Source organism: Colobus angolensis, unplaced genomic scaffold, assembly GCF_000951035.1.
Source record: "Colobus angolensis palliatus isolate OR3802 unplaced genomic scaffold, Cang.pa_1.0 Scaffold226, whole genome shotgun sequence".
Classification (NCBI taxonomy): domain Eukaryota; kingdom Metazoa; phylum Chordata; class Mammalia; order Primates; family Cercopithecidae; genus Colobus; species Colobus angolensis.
The window spans coordinates 4989474-5011211 of NW_012115444.1; the positions used below are offsets into that span (position 1 = coordinate 4989474).

At 38.8% G+C, this 21738-nt stretch overlaps 1 protein-coding gene across 1 annotated transcript in view; it reads left to right on the plus strand.

The window, feature by feature from the left end:
• Positions 1–10487: 10487 nt before the first annotated feature.
• TMEM26 (transmembrane protein 26) overlaps positions 10488–21738 on the plus strand; it is a 47809-nt gene continuing 36558 nt past the window's right edge. The window contains exon 1 of the mRNA XM_011944108.1: positions 10488–11040. Coding sequence (XP_011799498.1) covers positions 10850–11040 — 191 coding nt within the window. The 5' untranslated portion in view covers positions 10488–10849. The remainder of the gene's footprint in view (positions 11041–21738) is intronic.

Consider the following 21738-nt stretch of genomic DNA (forward strand, 5'->3'; position numbering starts at 1 on the left):
TTACAAATTCTGCAGTTTGTGGGAATTGCCACTGCAAAAAAGAGTGACTAGAAAGGGAACAAGAAATCAGACAGTCTATGCACCAAGAGAAGAAAATGGGCCAGATTATCTACCTTCCTCACCATCCCTTTCCTGTCTTCCTCCCACCAGTATGGGCATAATTAGCCCTTCTGGGGATGGTTTTTTTCGATTCCTGCTCAAATTACATAGAAGAAACCAGAGTTCTCCGATTAAGTAAGCAGAAGGTTTTATATTTCCCTTTGTCACTGAGTCATAAAAAGAAACAAAACAAAACACATTCAGCTCAATCGAAATCTAACCAATCACATAGCTTTATTAAACATAGCATCAACAGAAAGAAAATATGTAGTCTTTGCCCAGAAAGGATGGATGCCAAGAACAGAGTAATTTTCTGGCTTTGTCTTTGATATCTGTAAATTTTATTCTTTGTGCGAGTCACTACGCTCCTGAATAGCTGTTGATATTAAACATTGGGGGAAACTTACAAATGGACAGTGAAATCCATTAGGGATTACCAGATGTTAACTAGCCACACTCCGCAAAGACCCTACTCACATCTGTTTTTGACCTCCAGCGTGCATAAAATACTTTCTTTTCTCTTCTGTTATTCTATCTCCTTATTTTTCTGGCCAAGTGTATATTGGATGCAAAACTTATTCAGACCAAAACTTGGCATGTGAACTCTTGATTTGGCTGCAGTTAGGTTACCACCAATTTGCGAAATAAAGTATGAATAATAATCCATGCTGTAAGAGTGCAAAGTAAAATAAATCTTTGCTTTACATCTTATCAGGGAATATAAATCAATCTGGCATGTAAGTCAACCTTAATTTCTGTGTAGAAGTTCCAGATGTAGTTATGATTGTATTTTATAAATATAACCAACATGTTCACTATAATGAGAACTAAAGACTTCATAGATCTCATGAATGACCCTTTCCTTATAAACACAATCCAAGCCTAGGGGCATGGAATTCAAGTGGGTTTGCTTGATAACTTTGACTGTATACAGTCTCTTCTCATCTCTTTGCTCCTGTCCCTTACTCAATTCAACTTCTTTCTACCTCCTTATTTTCTGCCAGGTATGTGTATGTGTCTCCGCCTTAGTTGTAGGAATTAGATCAGCTATCTGGGGAGTAATCAGGGCCAAAAAGGGAATTGTCTTTCGTGTCTGCAGTCGTGATTGGGGATGTTAACCTCCATCATTTTTGTCCTTCAAAGTAGGCATAAATATTAGACATCTGAATATTTCAAACTTGATACATTATGAAAGACTGTAGTCACACCTGACCCTCACTGATGCTCTGTCCACCTGGCACCAGGATGTCATTAGCCCTCTGTCCACTGTGCGCAGGCCTTGCACAGACTTGTAAGACTATCTAGAGCCTTTAGCCACAGTGAAAGCTGGGAGAAGAAAACCATTGGCTCTCATTTAATAGGTACTCATTCTCTATGGTACAGGCACATTACCTTCTTTGGTGGCACACTAGCATGTTAGGTAGTGCTGTTACAAAGGAGAAAAGGGATGCATAGAAGGTTTAGGTTCTTTCCTGTAGGGACATAGTACTGACAGCCTGATGCTAAGGCCTATGCCCTCACCTTGTGCTGCTACTCTCCCTGCCATATTAGAGAGGAGTTTTTTTAACCCTTCCCCCCATTTTGCAATTTTTGGTCACCAAACAAAATGCATTCCCATGGTATCTCCTTTCCTTGGCATGTTTTTTTTTTGTTGTTAATATTTTTATTTCAATAGCTTTGGGAGTATAAGTGGTTTTAGGTTACTTGGATAGATTGTATCCTGGTGAAATCTGAGATTTTAGTGCACCTGTCACCTGAGTAGAGTACATTATACCCAATATGTAGTTTCTTTATCCCTTGACTGCCCTCCACTCCCCTCTTTGAGTCTCCATAGACCATTATATCATTCTGTATGCCTTTGCATACCCACAGCTTAGCTCCCACTTATAACTGAGAAAATACAGTATTTGATTTTCCATTTCTGAGTTATTTCACTTAGAATAATGGCCTCCAACTCCATCCAAATTGCTGCAAAAGATATCATTTTGTTCTTTTTTATGACTGCGTAGTATTCCATGGTGTATACATACCACATTTACTTTATCCATTCATTGGTCAGTGGACACTTAGATTGGTTCCATATCTTTGCAACTGTGAATTGTTCCTTGTCATGCTTTTATCCTTTACTGCTTTGCAATTCTGCATGTCAACATCTGTACCTCCACCATCCCAGGATGTATTCTCTTGGCACCCAGTTCAGCTTCTACCATTTTGTAAGTGTCATCCTCTTTTGAAGTTGATGCTATCTTCTTTAATAGCCTATGACTCTCTTAACCTTCCAGTCATCTCCTTTTATTCACTCAGATGCTTGGCACATGAATTGAGGTCCTTTTCTACCAAATTTACTTTTAAGAGATTTTACCTTCCCTGGTCATTCTAGAGACATCCAATTTCTTGCTGCCTCTATTTTCTTCTAGTCAGTTGACTTCCTCCATTTTATTTTTTTCCTACACCTCCTAGACTTTACAGTTGATCTGAGAATAGTTGATATCAACATCCTTGGTTCCTTTAGATCTTCATACTCTGTTAACCTTGCCCAAGAAAACTGAATCCTAGATGAATGCCACAGTCCACTTTCTCTATACTTGGACATCTGAAGGTTGCTAGAGAAAATTGCATATCCCTATATGATGGTGTTAATACAAGCTTAGAATTATTCATTAGCTTTTTATTTACCTTTGCTTAGATTTACTCTTTATCTTCAAAGACAAGCTAAAATCCTCACCACTCTCCTCCAGTTCCCCACCCAATGCCCACTCTTCACTATCAGCACATGGTCTCATATTCTATTACTATGATGGCTGACATCATCAGACCTGACTTACATCGTTTTCCTGTGTCACTTTAGTCATTCCCTTATCTAAACCCTCACCCTTCCTTCCTCCCTGCAATCTCGGAGGACAAGACATCCCTTCTCTTGCCTGGAATCCCTTCCCCCTTTCCCTCCATTTGGTGAACTCTTCCCTCATTTTTTAAGGAATTGCAAGTGGTCATTCTTCTAAGAAGGGTTCTTTAAAGCCAGTCCCATAATTGGGTTAGGTGACTCCTTGGAGCTGTACACACACACACACACACACACACACACACACACACACACGCTCATATTTGAAGCTTTTCTGGCAAACACACACACACTCATTTTTTTCTAGTGTTTTGGATATAATAAAAATATCTCTTATTTCACATTCTGAAAGCTGCTAAAAATGAAATTGATTGCGACTTTGGAAAAGTCACCTACCTCTTGTGGGCCTCAGTTTGTAAAGTGGGAAGATTGGACTAGATAAGCTCTGTGGACATTTTAGCACTGAGATAATGGTTTTTATTGATGATAACAATCATAGAACAGACTATTCTCATGGAAGGTAGCAGAAAGATAATTGATCATGATACTTGAAAAGTATTCTTAAAATGTCACATAATTCCTTTATCTCACATTTCGGAAGTCTACTTTTAAATGTATAATTTGTTTTGAAATAAAATTAAATAACCAAATAAAATGTTATATTTACCTATCAACTTTTAAAAAATAAACCTTTAAATTTTATAATAGTTAGATTTGCATGGAATATTTGCAAAATTAGTACAGAGTTCCTATGTATCCTTCATTTATTTTTCTTATTAACATCTTACATTATCACATAACTTCGATCACAAATACAGAACCAACGTTGGTATATTACTACCAACTAAACCCTTGGCCTTATTTGGATTTCATTTTTTTTTGTTTCTAATGTCCTTCTGGTGTTCCAGAATCCCATCCAAAAGACCACATTACATTGAGTCATCATGTCTCCTCAGTTTTCTCTGGTCTTTGAGAGTTTCTCAGTCTTTGCTTGTTTTTCATGGCTTTGACGGTTTTGAGGAGTATTGGTAGGTTATTCTGCAAAATGTCCCTCAATTTGTCTTTGTGTAATGTTTTTCTCATGTTAAACAAGGGCTATGAGATTTTGGAAGGAATATCACAGAGGTAAAGTGCCATTTTCATAACGTCACATCAAAGGCACATGCTATCAACATGACTTATCACTGGTGATATGAACCTTGACCTCAATGTACAAAGCATTTTCATAATCATTACCTCATGTGATTATTTTAATGATCATGAAATGGACCAGACTGGTATCCTTAACTCCATTATACAAAGGGAATCTTGAGGCTGAAATGGAACTAAGGTGTTGGGACTTCCACCCTACTGGTTCCTTTGTAACACCTGACCACCTCTTCTAAATTATACATAAATGAAGCAATATTGTACAATGCTTTCCCATGTCAACTCACTCTAGAGCTGCTGTGGCTAGGAATGTTCATGATTTAGTGATTCATGTTATCTTCATACTGTAACTGTAACCTTAGGCTTATTTGAACAAATTTAGAACATCACAGAAGATGATCAAATGTTTCTACTGATCAGTGTTCTCCCTTCTTTGTGATGGAGTGAGGCATTTACTAGCCCCATCATTTATAAGCAGCTGGCCTTAGAATACGCAGGTATGGTCCCAGCTGGGGAATTATTTGGGTGTTGTTTACCCAATCCTCACTTATATGTTTATTTATTTATTCAACAAATATTTACTGAGTGCCTGCTTTATTCCAGACATTTTTCTGAGCACTTTTGAAGTATCAGTTAATTTAAACCTAATAATAGACATGAAGGCCTAACATTATTTGTTTTTATAGATGAGAACCAAAATTCAAAGAAATTAAGTAACTCTCCAACTCTCACGTAAGAAGTGGAGCCAGCTCTTGAAGAAGGTGGTCTCATCAAGGTCCTCCACCTGCAGTTTAGATTCCTATTCCTTGTTAGCTGTTGAAGTGTCTGAAAACTGATCACTACCATTGACTTTTATTAGTTTCTAAAGATGAGTAATTATGATAGTTATTACTAGCTTAATAAAGTTCTATTTTCCTTCATATTATATTATAATGTGAAATAATTACAATTCCTTTTCCTGTTTAATACACACATTTTGAATAGTAAAGCAACCTGTGAGTTTTCTGTTTCAAACTGGGAACTAGGAATTAAGATTTCATCTTTGAAATGGAAGAAAGGATTTTGCAAAACCAAAAAGATACAATAATAGCAGCATTAGAAAGCATGAGGGGTTGAACCTCCTTTTTGAGGAAATCCAGGGAGACAGAATACAGACAGGATTTGGTCAATGGAAAAACCAGTGTAGAGGAAAACAGAGCAGTGATGTTTGAGGTGTTTGTTCAACACCTATATTGAGAACAGTTGAAATGTCCAGAGATCATTTCTGCTTCTTTACTTAGAGAATATCACTAGTGATGTTTGCCCCCAAGCTAAAACCTGAGAGGTGTTCTTTAAAGAAAAGTTGTTGGGTGGACTGTGAGGCTTCTAGTAAGGGCGTGGATAGAATTGGAGCATTGTTATGGGTAGATATGGATCTTCACAGCAGCCAGAACTAGGGCATGGAGTAGAAGAGAGACATCAAGGCAGCTCTACCAAGGACTGAATAAGATGCACTAAGAACCAGCTCTCAGGGGAACCTTCCTTGCTTTGATACCCCTGCCTGCTCCTCTTCATTGCACCTGTTAGGGAAGCTGACCTGGCAAGTGTTTCTTGCCCAAGTGTCCAGGACCACAGCCAGCTCTTCCATTTAATAGATAAACAGCAACTCAGACACCTATTTCAAATATGTCCTGTAACCAGCCCAGTCCTCGGTTTGTAAAAATAAATGAACAACAAAAGATCATCAGAGTATTTGAGAACTGTCATGTTACAAAACCCTGGATGTAAAGGATGGAACTGAGCAACCAACCAAGTAACAGAAATAATTCAGGAAGACAAAAAGGTATTGCATCCACCAAAAAAGAATAAACTGCTGTAAAAATAAATCTCATTAATGAGTAAGGCTTATTACAAAATAAGTTGACCAACAACAATAAAACGACTTATAGAAGTCAACAATAAAATTAAATAATCCAAAGACTAACTTAAACATATAGAAGATAAAGGTAAGAAACTACAAGAACATGGATGAAAAGACAAAGATGAAAAATACAAGGTATTCCAGAAGGAGAAAACAGAAACAATGAAGGAGGAAAAAAAAAGATCAAAGACATAATAAAAGAAGACTTGACTCTCTACCGAAAGACACAAGACTACTGTGTTGAGCAGGGTATATGAAAGAAATGTCCAATATCTAGATGTAGTCAAATGATAAACATTCCAAGGTAAAAAAAAAATTCTAAAAATTTCTGGAGGTTAAAAAAATACTTACCTACATGAAGAAGACAATGAGACATAAAACATACTTCTTATCAGTAACATTGCATTCTAGAAAATAATGGACTCTGAAAATATGTGAAAATATATTGAGTAATAATTATATATTGTATTATATATTTTAAATATTGTTTGTTGATTTTCAATTTTTAGAATAAACCAGTTGAGAAGACACAGTATGCAGGCTTAATTATAGCTGGAGAATAGAATGTTACAGACAACAATTTTAACAAATTTGGGTAGTACAGGTGGAATGAGGAAGGAAGAAGGTATTGCAGGAGTAATGGATTCCCCAAGTTTTGAACTGGAAGATCAAGTTCTCTAAATTGATAAATCAAGAAATAGAGGAATACAAAGTGTAATTTTAAAGGTATAATTGTAACTATCAGAAAAAAAATTGAAAATGGTAATTGTGAGTGGTTCTTCTGGGGAATAGATACATCTTCCTGTAGTGTATTATTTTTTTTTTCATGCATTGTGTTACACACACACATACACACACACACACACACATTTATGTATACAAGTGATGTCTGAATAGGATTAAATGGAGCCAAGGGAGGAATGAAGATTGCCAGGAGACTGCAGCTTCTGTGAACAATCTGCAGCTTTGGTGGCCTCTGGATGCAGATGTGACTTGGTATTGCATCCCTGTTTGGAGACCATAGCTGGGTGCATAATTGCATGCACAATGTTTCAATAATATTAGGGAGGGGCATCTTTGGCGTCATAGGTGTAGGGTGTGGCATGTCATCCCACAGCTGCATGGTACTCCACGTTTCAGTGTACCTGCCATGCCTATTCCTCCCCTGCTTAAACTCTGCTGCCCAGAATCTTACACTGAAGGATGAACAAAACAACACTAAACTGGTATTTGCATAGGGCTAGTCAATGACTGGATTTCAGTCAGTAGCTTGCTCTGCGGTCCATAGTGTGACCCTGGTACTTGGAGTTGAAGGAAGTCAGTTGAATTCCTTATCTCAGCAATTTGAATTCAGTGTGGAGAAATCTGGCTAGAAGACAACAGTGTCAGAGTTACTGTGCAAAGGTCTGGAAACTGGAACCTTGAGATCCTTGCTGCCACCCAAGTCCACAGCTGTCCTTCGGCTCCCGGTTCCCAAAGCTGTGTCTTCATCTACCTCCTATTCTTCAGTCAAGAAAGTCCATCTCCATTTTTAGACCACACATTCCTTCCAATAACTGCTCCTTTTACATGAGCGAATTGAGGAAGTCTCTTCCTTGTAGCCAGAATCACCCAAATTGAAAGAAAATCCTGATAATTATGTTCAGTTTGCATTCAGAAGGGAAGTTGTTAGCTGCCTCCTGGGATAGTGGAACAAGCAGGCTACATTTTAGTGCAACCTCAGCCTCTACCACAAGACCTGGGTGCATGCAACTGAGATTGCTTTTTTTCAAGAAGAGTAAATTTTTGAAGTTGCTTATATTTTTCTTTTTGTTTAAAGATTATTGGACTATTTGCCTGACAGTTTTAAGATACTTCTGAAAGCTTCCAGTCTTTAAAATGGACTTAGGAGAAAATTAAGAAGAAATAACTTTTAATTCTCTTTAATGACAATTTTGTTTATCAGATCCAGAGACAATAGAACCTAATTTGTTTCTGAACCTTCAAAATAGGGAACAACAAATGATTGGAAGATGTCAGACTGACTGCCTTCCCTTTTTTAAAGCTCTCCTAGAGAGCCCTTCCTAGTAGGCTTGAGAAAGAGAGAAGTTGCCGGATGCGGTGGCTCACGCCTGTAATCTCAGCACTTTGGGAGGCAGAGGTGGACAGATCACTTGCGGTCAGGAGTTCAAGACCAGCCTGGTCAACATGGTGAAACCCCGTCTCTACTAAGAATATAAAAATTAGTGGGGCATGCTCCTGTAATGTCGGGAGCCTGAGGCACAAAATCGCTTGAACTTGGGAGGCGGAGGCTACAGTGAGTTGAGAGCGCGCCATTGTACTCCAGTCTGTGTGACAGAGCAGGACTCCTCCGTCTCAAAAAAAAAAAAAAAAAAAAAAAAAGGAGAAAGAGAGAAACAACTCCTGACTGCAAGCAAGTGGTCTGACACCATTAGCCAGGCATTGACATCCTCCTCTTGAACATACAAGTTTTACACAACATCAGGTAAGGCCACTCTGAGATCATGGTGGATCAAATAGGACCTCTCCATACGTCTGAGCATGAATTTTGTACAAATCACAAACATCCATTTCTATATTAGATTTATCAACATGCCCAACATAAAATTAACCCCACTTCCTAATAGCATTCCATCTAGAGTAAATCCTCACTTCCCTAAGCCCCAAAATCACATAGGTCAAGCCCAAATCATGTCTAATGTTATCTCCAATGCTTTCAAACCTTTCTAAAACTTTCATACTGAGATGCTCCACAGTGGCCCATGGAGTGTGCCCCCTCACTAAAAAAGTAATAAACTCAACTTGTTCAGTTCCAGACATGTTCATCTGGGGTTTTTTGACAGGAACGTCATGTACCTCCACTCCAATCCTGTTATTACTTGTCTCAGATCATCAAAGAGCAGCTCCCCTGGCGTAACTTTCTTGGTCCTCCCAATAATTGCTGATGTCCACCAAGCATTTACCACATGCCAGGCACTTCATATGGATTAACTCATTTGATCCCCACAATGACCCTGTGAGTAGAGAGATTTAGTACCAAATTTACAGAATGACAAAAGGCACAATACAACTAAGTGACTTAGTGAGTAGTCTAAGTCAGCTGGTTGGTGGGTACAGGGCTCTAACCGCCACAGCACACTGCTTCCTTCCATGGCATTCGTCTGCCACACTATGCTCTTCCACTTCACTGAATAGCCTGTGGTCACTGTGTCATCAGCCAACATTGAAGGACACTAGGAACTAGAATAAATAGCACCTGTAAATCATTGCTGGGTTTCCTGTAAGATGTGGGAAAATGCTGACCCACAGGAGGACGCAAAAATTCTCTCAGATCTCAGTATTGGAAATCACTTCTAAGCTTCTTGTGAGCAATCAGAGATTTCTCACCTAATGGAGACATTAGTCATATAACTCGCAGTTTTTCAACTTGATTTTAAGAAAAGTATGGCATGATTTTAACTTGACTATACCTAATCAGAAAGATATTCCCCATGCACTTTTCTTTCAATGTTACTAATGTGGTCAAGGGAGCATTCCTGCTTGGTTGGTATTATAGTAATATGACTAATTAATTCTGTATCTCCCTTTATAACAAAGAAAGAGGGAGTTTGAGGCACAAAGCTTTGGAAGGCACTAATTAATATCTAGAGAGATTTCAATAACTTAGTTTATTATATTTTAGTTATTTTTGTAATTGCCTTCCAACTATAGACAACTCTACAGGCTTTCCATTTACAAGTGATACAAGTTTCTTTTTAAAATAAATTTGAGTAAAAATTTGAGGACATTTAAAGAAAAATGTTAAGTCAATAGTAGTACAGGTGGTAGGACACCAAACAGGGAAACAAAAACGATGAAGGTGTTTTGGGAAACCCTGACTTCATTTCTTGTGTTGGATGCTGGAAGGAGGAGAGTTTAATTCATGGTCGTAGATCTCAAGAGCACAGGTCGTTGAATTTGGGAGTGCATGCATTTTACCTTCTAATCGCATTCCTGGCTTTATCATCCATCGTCTCCTCCTCCACTTTCCCCTCTGCTGTCTTATCTTGCTACCCCTATATTTTTTCAGGAAAAACAAAACAAAACAGAAAACAAAACAAAACAGGGATGTGGTGTGGTGGGGGATGGCACAATAAGGAATCTTCAAGGAGTAAAAGTGACCAGGGCTACCCACTGGCCCAGGGAGGTGTGCTAAGCTCGCAGAAAGCCCGGAGGGTCTGACTGCCTCTGATCCTAGGAAGTTTTAATTCTTCAAACTGGGCAGTAACCGGGTTTCTAAAACTGCTTGGATTCTTTGGCCCTCGTGCGTCCCGGCTTCGGGTCACCATGACAGCGTGAAACGTGGGAGCGAATTAAGTAAGGAGGAAAAGTAAGGAGGAGCTGCCAGAGATGCGCTCCTCCTCCGCCTTTCTGGCTGTGCTGCACCTTGACCTTCAGTCCTCCTCCCTTCTCTTTCCGCCCCCTCGTGATGGGGAAGTTCTTGGGGACCTCACGGAGGCCTGGGGGCGGGGATAGAGGACAGGGATGGAGACTGGCCCCGAGATTGGGAAGGGGGTGGGCAATGCTGGAGAATAACGCCCAGGAGCCAGGGCAGCGCCGCTACATACTCCCTGGAAAGCCCAGCCGTCTGGAAAAGCTGGGTTTGGATTCGCCCCTCTTTGAAGAGTTCTCAGGAAGTTTGGGGGAGGGGCGAGCTGCGCACCAGCTCTACCGGCGTCGGCGCTGAGGGTGAGAAGGGACCACAAGCAGCAGCAGGTCTCAGTGCTTGTCATATTCCTGCCCACGGGTGGGCTCCGGGCGCGCCCGGCAGGTTCCTGGGGGCGCAGGCAAGGGGCCGTAGGCAGAGTGCGCGGGCCAGCATGGAGGGACTGATCTTCCTCAACGCCCTGGCCACTCGGCTGCTGTTCGTGCTGCACTCGCTGGTAGGGGTCTGGCGAGTGACCGAGGTGAAGAAGGAGTCGTGGTACTGGCTACTCGCGCTGCTCAACCTCTTGCTCTTCCTGGAGACTGCGCTCACCCTCAGGTTCAAGCGCGGCAGAGGCTACAAATGGTGAGAGTGTCCCTGGAAAGCGAGGGCTCACGGGGCCCTAGGGTATTGTCCCCCACCGCGCTCGCGGGCAGCCCTAGAGTCCATCTTCCCGCAACCTGCAGATTCTACTAGAATTTGGACCCCATTTGTCCTCGCTGGGAGCTTGGAAGGCACGAGATGCTTGCGCATCTCTTGGGCACGCCAGGGCTACCCTAGGGTCTCAGTGCAACACTGGGAAGGGTCGATCCGTGAGCCTAGGCAAGAGTCACCCAGCCTCAGGTTTGGAAACTTGGAAGATCAGTAAAGAGAGGAAGCGCTGGTCTGTTTTGCTGAATGTGCCCCCCAAATAGGGGAGTCATGGGACAAGGAGGTTGCCATGTAGTGTGCCTTCTGAAACTGGGGTGTGTGAGTGTGCGCGGGTTACTCTGCGTGCGTGCACGTGTGGGAATGTCCTTCGCTGGGCATCAGCGACCTTCGCAAGAGCTGAGCACACGGGCCACCCTCCTAAGACGAGAAGACACTCGCTGCGCATCTGGGGTTTCATCCGCTTCCCTTCCCTCCAGCCGCAGGCGTTGCGCGCTCTCTGGCACAGCGCCAGCTTCAGGTGTCTGGGTTTGGTGGCTTTGGGGCTTGGCTAAAGGCCTGCCTATCTTGCCAGGAACGGGTTGTAACGCTGGTGAAAGGACCGGCAGGTAGTAGTTCAGTCTTAACCTCTGTGTGCGAGAACTACACGCCACGTGTGGTGCTCATTTCCTCCCCGAAAGGCTTGAATGGCAATCAAATAATTGAGAAACAGATTCTCTTGCCATTGACAAAGAGCCTCTCCTAACCCCCAGAGGAATCCATCTGGAAGTTCATCCAGAACTTCTGCAAGTTAGGCCTCTTTCTGTATTAATTCTTAAAATGGGATGTGTTTTCATATATATCAATACATTAAAAATACCTCATGCTATGAGAAAGGAGAAAATGGTATTAGGCAATTTGCAAATTACATACACAATGGCATTATAGTCATTGTATTCGAAAAATGAAACAACCCCTCTACAGATTTACATATTGAACTACAAAACGCTTTGTATTTCCTGACAGTTCATGGAAGAAAACATGTTGCCTCTGAAGATGATGTGAATCTTGCTTACATTTTCTACTGTTGAAACATTTCTAGAATTATCAATGCTCAAATTATTCAAGAACAATTCTAATTTAATACAACCAGGATGGGAATGTGACTACCCTTGCCTCCACTTCCCCACCCCCATGAAGAATTTATTAAGCATGAGACATTTGAGGTACTTTCCAGTGTGCCTTTTGGAAATCTCAAAGAAAAATGGTGTTAGCTTCCCAAATAAGCCTCAGGGTTAAAGAAACAAAAGGGGAGAAAAGTGTTTGTTCACTCAGCGGGTCATATAACATTGATTTAACTTTGACTGAGTAGGTTTAACAAAGCAGAGTGGAAATATCTTTGGTCACAGAAAGATGAAGTCTGAGGCTGAAAACTGTTCCATGGAAAATAGTCCTGCCACCAACTACCAGAGATTCTAGGAGACCTTCAACCTCAGAAGAGGGGCTTGCTCTCTCCCTCCAAGAGTAGACCAGAGGCCTTAACTTGCATTAAGTCAAACACTCCTATTGTGTATAAATACTATATAAATGGAACTTTACCTTCATGTCTACATCTTTGTTTACTGCTGATTGGGACTGACATGTAACTTACAACTGAGAGAGGAAAAATGGTTGGGATAAAAATGAGTGATGGTCAATAAGTCAAGTAATGCAGGGAACTGGGGATATACTAGGGTTTGGAATATGCAGCTCAAAATCAGACAGATAATGGGATAAAATCTGGGTTTTCCTACTTGCTGTCAGACCTTGAGCAGGCTACTTAGTGTCTCAGCCTCAGTTTCTTACCTGTGAATACTTACCTCATGGGCAATTAGAGAATTATATGAAATAATATATGTTGATTGGTGATGAATAAAAAAGCAATGATCTTTTCTAGATCCAAAGATTTTTCTTTATTTTCTTCTTATTAAAAATATTCTTGTATCAACTAGACACATTTTAGGTCTGCACATGTCAGACAAATTTACTTGAGCGACTAGCCAATAAACCATTGGTTCCAGGCAAAAATGTTGCAAAAAAAAATTCTCACCTTTATTTCAGAGGAACAGACCCATTATATATACTGTGCATTATAACACTAATTCAAGGAAAATCTTGCTGGCATAGTATCTACACTCATATTTGAAAATAAGCAAAGAAAAAAGTTGATTGATTTGACTTAGCATAAAATTTCAGCAACAAATGAGTCTTAGTAAATGGTCTAAAAAGGAATATGATTAGTAGTGCTTTATTCTGTTGATGTTACCAAATACAACTGAGTATACAAATACGTTCATTCTTGTGGTGGACAAAGCCCACACACTATTCTGTCATAAATGTGAGAGGAAAAAATCAGAACATGGGCTGCTAAAACATGTAGGAAATTATCCTTAAAACAATATGGTAACAATGAAAAAGGGCTAGATTTGGGGAACATTCCCTTTCTAGGTGAAGTATTCTGAGTAAAGCAAGGTATAATTTTTGGTTTTGAGTGTTAAGAAAAAATTTCCATTAGAAAATCAAGGCTGATGGAATTAAATAGAGATGAAGCAAACATTATAACAACATCTATACCTCTATATAGAAAAATATGAATATGCATTAATCTATATAGATATATAGATAAACCTTTGTTCCATTGCTCTTATAGTCTTATATTTTGGAATCTACCCTATAGAACCAAAGGTACCCATATGTGAAGAGATGAGCAAAAATATTAATATCCATCTTGTTTGTGGAAAGTAAAACTGAAAGCATACTGATTATCCATCAAAGGAATAGTTACAGATTGTGAAATATTCATACTATAGGCTATTTTACTGACATTAAAAATAATGAGCTAGATGTTAACCACTAAACTCGAGGAATGTCCATGATATATTATCAAGACACTAAAGTTATAGAGTTGTGTATATTATGGTTACATTTTTTAAAAATGTAAAAGAATTGCTGTTTGTATCAATTGAAAGCATTGTTTCTACAAGTTGAAGTGAGGAGTGAAGGAGAAGGAGGAGGAGAAAGAGAAGGGGAAAAGGGAAAAAATAACCTTCCAGATTGAAAATAAATAAAGAGGAATATATTAGAATAAACTGAGTGATTGAATAAACCTGAATGATGGACTAATATATATATATATATGGTGGAAAAGTTCTTTTCTTTGAAAATCAGATGCATGAACCTCCTTTGGACTACTCTGGGCTACTTTGAATATTGTCCTTTTAATTTAAATTTACTCTTGGACCCAAATGAGTCCAATCTATAGAAATCATGGAACAATAAATAGAGCTATAGAGGAAAATGTGAACTAAATATTTTGAAACATAGCAAACATATGACACTTATCCAGAGAATGTTTCTTTAGCTATCCTTTGGAAAGGAAACATGGAACTGGAATTGCTGAGTTCAGCTGTCCAGGGACAAGCAACATTACATCAACACTACTAACTCGCCAGTTGGAGAGGTTTAATTTGTTGGAATCCTATAGAATAGAGAAGGTGAGCCAACAACACGTCCCCCGTTAAGCTAAAAAAATGTGTACTCCTGGAGTTTGCTTTTTTTTTTTTACCTAATATTTATCTGTTTCACCTGCGTATTTAATTACATTTCTGTAAGATGAAAATGAATATCACTTGGCTTAAGCTTTTCTTGATTTGATTTTCTATTTTCTGGGCAACAATCCAATGGATCTGTGAATTACCATTTAGGTAAAGTCAAAGAAAAGGCAACATTTCAGCTGCTTTCCAGCCAATAAAATATTCCTCAGGGATAGAAAAAAATTACTAAGATTGTGACAAGTTTGAAGCCTGTTCACTCGAAAGCAGGCATTATCTGAGAATAAGTAGAAAGCTAAGTTGAACTTACTGGCAAAAGTATACAATTTTAAGCACTGGAGCTTTCTTCCCCAGATAAATCCAAGGAAAATATCATTTGTGAGTTAATAAATAATAACTCACCTATTTGGTCACGTTGCTTTGTTATCTCTCATTTCCTTTTACTTTATTAGGTTCAATCAGACAAGTATTTTTGAATTGCTTAATGAGCAAGCATGATATGGTACTATGCTAAACACTGCGTGACCAGACCAAAAAAAAAAAAACAGAAAACAGACACGGTTGACATTTTAAAAGGTAGCATTTTGATAAAGTGCTCAAATGTGCTGCAATCAGAATGATTATGAATATTTAGCATTTCCTATGTTCCAGAACCTTCCAAGTGTTCCACACAGATGATCCCATTTCATCCTTTCAATATCTAGTTTATTTTGTTTCTCTGTTTTCTCCCATTTTTAGATGAGGAAACTGAGGCACAGAGTTATTAAGTCATCTCTTTTGGGACCAGTTAGTTGTCAGTTGAGAGAGAAGAGTGAAAACTCCAGGTTCCCAGTCTTGTTCACTCCAGCATTTCAAAGGAGAAAGGATGTGCTGCCGAATACTGGGTCGGGAACAGGAAACTTGACAGCATTTGCGCTGTCGCAGGAAGAATGGGTGAGAGCTGCATCTGGAGAGAGGTGTGCGAAGGCCACGTAGAGACAGAACCTCCTAGGTAGGCAGGTGAATTAGGCAACCTTGAGCAGGTTTCTCTAGAGAGGGCACAGAGTGTTTACACTCTTCTTTCAACAACAATGTACGGAACATCTACTATATTGTGTCAGGCATTATTCAAGTACTGACAATATGGAAGTGAATAAACAGGCAAAATTTTGCCCTCGCAAACCTCACGTTTTAGTCATGGGGCTCAGAAAATAAAGATGTAAGTAATTAATAAACAGATGAATGAATAGGTAACAGAAAATTGAACAAATGAGTGATCAGAACTCTGAAGGCCCCAGTGGTTTGGGTGACAGAGTGAGGGGGGTGTGCAGGGGAAGGTGCCACTGGATGGTCAGAGAGTCCTAACTGGGGATGTGACCTTTGAGCTTGGGCCTTCGAGAAGAGAGGGTGCCAGCCAGGCATGAGGAGGATAAGAAAAAGGGACAATCTTCATGAGCCTTCAAATATTTCTGACATACCCTCAAATAACCGATTAATACTGTTTTTCTATTCTTCCCTTTTTCTTATTATTCCAGTGTCCTTAGACTCCATGTTAAAAACTCTTCTGAATTTCTTTAACTTTACCATACCTCATGTTAAACACTGTGTATTAGAAATTGTCTAGATGGCTCACAGCTGAAAACAGAAAAGACAAGTTAGGAAACAGAAAAGATTCTATCCTAAACTGATCTCAAATTCAAACCAATTTTGTAAAAAATTCACTGAAATCTGTTTAGATCATTCAATTGCCTTTGAAAAGTTCAGCAGTGAAATTGAAAACCTAGACTCAACAGATGCATACTGTGTGAAATTTGATCTTGATTTATAAGTTTTGAGCAATGTGGAAGAACTTTGTATGATGTAATTCTGTAGTATGTGATAATATGTACTTTCCTCCATGAAAAATGTTTATGAAAATGCCAGAGAGAAGGTTTGGAAATAAAATTCTTCCTTCCCTACTCCCCACTGCAATCTTTTTGGACCCCAGAGAGGATGAGATAGAGGGATTTGAAAGGAGACCCTGTGACTTCCATATGGCCAACTTGGGCACTGGAAATTCTCCCAGAAGATAAACAATTTCTCTCCCTCTTCACACTTCATGTCCAACTTTCCTGAAATCTCTCTTTAGCTTTTTAGTGTATCTGAGGTTTTATACTACCGCCGTACCTCATTTTACTGTGCTTTGCATATAGTGCTTTTTTTTTTTTAAGGTTTGTTGTAGCCTTGATGGGAGCAAGTCTTGACACTGTTTTTCCAACATGTGTGTTCGCTCTGTGTCTCTGTGTCAGCATTTTCTTTTTAGCAATAAAACATTTTTATTTATCTATTTTTTTATTTTTTGAGATGCAGTCTCACTCTGTCGCCAGGCTGGAGTGCAGTGGCATGATCTCGGCTCACTGCAACATCCGCCTCCCAGGTTCAAGCCATTCCCCTGCCTCAGCCTCCCGAGTAGCTGGGACTACAGGTGCGCATCACCACACCTGGTTAATTTTTTGTATTTTAGTAGAGACGGGTTTCACCATGTTGGCCAGGATGGTCTCGATCTCCTGACCTCGTGATCAGCCCACCTCAGCCTCCCAGAGTGCTGGGATTACAGGCAGGAGCCACTGCACCGGGCTGGTATGTACATTTTTTAAGACATGATACTGTTGCACACTTAATAGACTAGAGTATAGTGTAAATATAATTTTTATATGGACTGGGAAACCAAAAATTTTATGTGATCTGCTTTATTGAGATATCTGAAGCCAAAGTATGCTTGTATTTGTTATTTTCCTGTATGTTTTTGGGAATGTGCATTTTATATCCTGAGTCTTGAACTCACTGCAGAAGGATGACTTAAATGTGCATCATTTTCGGAAGCACACACTGAATGTTATTAGCAAATGACTTCGCTTTTAGTAATCCAAGTCATGGTTTAGGAAGAAGAGTCTTCTTCAAAAATTAGTACAGTGCTTTACTCCCAAGAAGTCATATTTCCTTCTTTTGCCTCACAGAGGACTTCAGACCAATGTAATAATTATGTCTGCAAGTAGAATGGGTGCTCCAAGAAATGGAACTACTGAATGATGGCTATGCTTTCTTTATGATCATGTTCAACTGAGACACTTAGAACTGAAAATTAAGGTTACTGATATATTTTTTTCACTTCTTGTACTTGACTGGAAGAAAAACAAAGTACAAATTAGCATGGGCAGCTCCTACAAGTCAGTATAAATATATTCCTACTTTTAAATTTCATGCATTTCTTCTCATGGCAGTGGCATTATGCATACAGCATCAGGACAAATCTGAATAGCTTAACTTTTTTCCAACAGTGGAAAATTCACATTTATGTCAAGGTTTATTCTCCCTTTGTGTATATTCCCCACTACTCTGGAAGTTCCTATAAAGTCTTGGTACTAGGACAATTAGGCCTTCAGTATATAAAATATTTTGCTAAAAATAACAGTTTCTTTCCCTTTTCTAAAAAAATAAATTTTTAATGTAGGCACTTAATGAAATGTACTTTTTTGGAAAGTCATATTGAAATCATATTAACAATATAAGGCTTGTTAATGTAACATGCCAGGGTGAACGCTAATTTTGTTACTTTTCTCTGAATATAAACCTATTACCTATAGTTATTTAAGGAGATGAGTTACATTTTATCTTTGTTTTGTCTGACTTACCTCAAAGAGGTAGATAATGTACAACTGACTTAATATTATCCACTTATTAGCATAAAAATCAATCATCCTTAAGCACATAAAGAGGTCCTCTAACATCAGTGCTGCTGTAGCCCTGGATGAGGGAGTGGAGCTGTTCCTATAGTGTTCCTTTGCTTTCTTATTTCCCAGATTGAGCTTCCTGTCCCATACATATTTTAATCTACCTGAAATAGCCTCAAAATAAATTAGCTGGTGCCATTCTCAAACAGTCTTCTAATACTAGTGGTGATGATGGTGATGATGGTGATGATGGTGATGATGATAATGGAGGTAGTACCACTTTTCAATTATTGGGTACTGACAATGCTACAGCCTGCTTTCTTTCCCTTGTCTCATGTAATCCTTACAATGACTCTATAAATTAGTTGCCATCTTAATTACCATTTTAGGGTGAGTACACTAATGCACACCAACACTAAATCATTTATCCAAGGTCACAGCTGATAATAATAGATAATGAAAACAATTCCTAGCATCTGGTGAGCACTCACATTTATTGAGCCAGGCATTGGCATTGCATGCATCAACTCATTCAGTCCTCACAATAGCCCTGGTAGTGTCTTTATGCCTCTGTTTGCAAATGGGGAAGCTACAGCTTAGAGGTCTGGAGAAGGATTCTTCTTCTCAGGATTGAAAGCCTGGTAATCCTGTGTTAAGTCTTCCCCTTACTCCATCAACCTATTTGTTATTTTTTGTATTCAGTAACTACATTACTACATAATTTTTAGAGTCAAGGATTGTCTGTAGTGGAGAAAGGGTCAAAGTTTTGTTGGTGGTGTTTTTTTTTCTTTCTGTTTTTGTTTTGTTTTGTTTTGTTTTAATTATGTAGGTAAAACTCAAGTGACCAGCTAAAGGAAGACTGTGATGATTTTGCTTAGAACACAATGTAGGGAAGTCCATACTACATACAAGAGTGTCTGGCTCAGATGCACTCTTGCACAAGCAAATATTCTTGTAAAACCAAAACAGGATGTAAAAGGAAGAAAAGGGGGAAAATTCTAGACTATTTTAACTTTTGTCCTAAAAAGCCAATCTCTTCTACAGAACAGAAATAAGTACTACTGTCTTTACTTAGAATGAAATAAACTAAAGCCTTACACAAATAATAATTATAATGCATTTTATTTTCTCAGAGAGCATTAAAGTTCCTGTAGTTGGCAGCAATGTAAGTTCATTTGTTCATTAAATAAGCATTTATTGTACCAGATGCTGTGATGGTGGTCATATAAAAAATAGAAAATATATATAGTTATATGAAAACAATATAAAATGACATTTAGAGAACCAAATAATTTTTCACAAATTAAGTCCGAAAGTGTGGAAAGCCTGCAGAATCAGGATACAATCAGTAAGGTAGGCTTGTTGACAAGGAACATTTCAGAGGTAAATGATTTCTGAGGTACTAGTGGTTATGAGTGCAGAAAAGAAAGATGTGCTTTTCAGGTTGAAAGAATATCATGATGGTGATAGTTAGGATTTCAATTGGAACAATTCATTTAGGAGGATGCCATGATTTTCTTTTTTTCTAAACTATTTTATGAGAAAGATAGTATGTAGATCCTCAAATGAATTCATATTTTGTCACTATAACTAGTTTAGTAATAGTGAAGCATATTGCTGGAGTTTGTGAACAACTTCAGTTGTAATAAAGCTTGTGCTTGCTTTAGGCCTACTCTTCGAAAATTTTAGATTGAGTGAGGTATATGGGGTACTAATTTTGCTATCAGTTTATATCATTATTTGGGAATATGACTTTATTTTTTTAAATTGCAGCAACAAACAATGAAAATTATAATTAAGAGTCACATTCAGCAGTATCTTCTCTTTACAAAACCTAAATGTAGACAATCTTCAAGGGCTTTGGAAATACAAAGAAAGATTTCATTGCAATGGATTTTCTCAACCCATTTGAAATTCCTCCTTGTCTCTTCTGTCATTATTTGTCTTGTGTCCTTAAGATCACTGAATAAACAAACCTATCAACTGATCTTGGCACTTTTTTCTTCTTTTTTTGAGACAGAGTCTTGCTCTGTCTCCCAGGCTGGAGTGCAGTAGCATGATCTCGGCTCACTGCAAGTTCTGCCTCCCAGGTTCACGCCATTCTCTTGCCTCAGCCTCCCGAGTAGCTGGGACTACAGTTGCCTGCCACCACGCCCGGCTAATTTTCTTTTTGTTGTTGTATTTTTAGTAGAGATGGTGTTTCACCGTGTTAGCCAGGATGTTCTCGATCTCCTGACCCTGTGATCCACCCGCCTCGGCCTCCCAAAGTGCTATGATTACAGGCGTGACACACTGTGCCCGGCCTGATCTTGGCACCTTTTAAAACTTTCTCATTTATATTCAGTTTTCCATTTTGGGGGGAATTCTCATTAGCTCTTGGCCATTTAGTTGTGGCTTACTTGCCAGGGACAGGCACTTGCAAAGGGCTTTGGGAAGGCTGGTGGTGATGAGGGACATGGTAGTCAAGAAGATTAATGGGCGGTGGCTGGGGTCACACTGGTGACTTCCCAGGCATTCAGAGGCTTTGTGTTCTGCAAAAGCACTGGGTTCACTTTGAGGAATTGAAGAGAGGTAGAGGAAATACTGAGGTTGTTATATTGGTCATCATATTCCCCTTACACACTAACAGAAAGCCCTTGCCAAGCAGCCTTGATGGAAATCATACATGTTAAGGCCCACTTAAATTAGTCTACATACAAGAAGGACAGACAACCTTTGCATTGTTAGACAGGTTTAGGAACTTACAAAAGAATATCATGACCTAGTTTTTTTATTTCCATAAAAATAAATTTTTATAAATTGCTCCAGAAATTTTACTGAGAACATGTAAAATCTCACTCAACATGAGATTTTGAAACTTGGGTCTAGTATTCCTACAATTTCACTCTGTTTTTATAGAGGAGAAAATATTGAGAAATGAAATACAAATAAAATCTGGGTTCAATTAAAGTACATTTTGAATATTATTTTTGCTTCACTTAAATATTATCCATTTTCAGATATATACATATGATCAGAAGACAGAAAAACTAAACAGGGTAGTGATATGGCTGATTTTTCTTCTATAGGCTTATCTATGTTGTTGTTTGTTTATAAAAATCAGTGGATGTTATTTTTTCAATAAGAAAACATTAATAATTGTCATTTTTAGAAAGAGGAAAATGGAATCCTAATTCTAGACTAACGGTGAGTCAAAGTAAATAAAATTTACTGCAGGGCTAAATTGCTAAATGTCATGACATATCATTTTGTAGAAAATATTATAATTTGTTGAAATGACAACTTTGTATGGTAAATAATATTTTACTTTTGGATGAAATGAACTGACAAAAGCAATGAGTAAAGCTTTTCAACAGCTTGGAGCAGTGTCTAATACG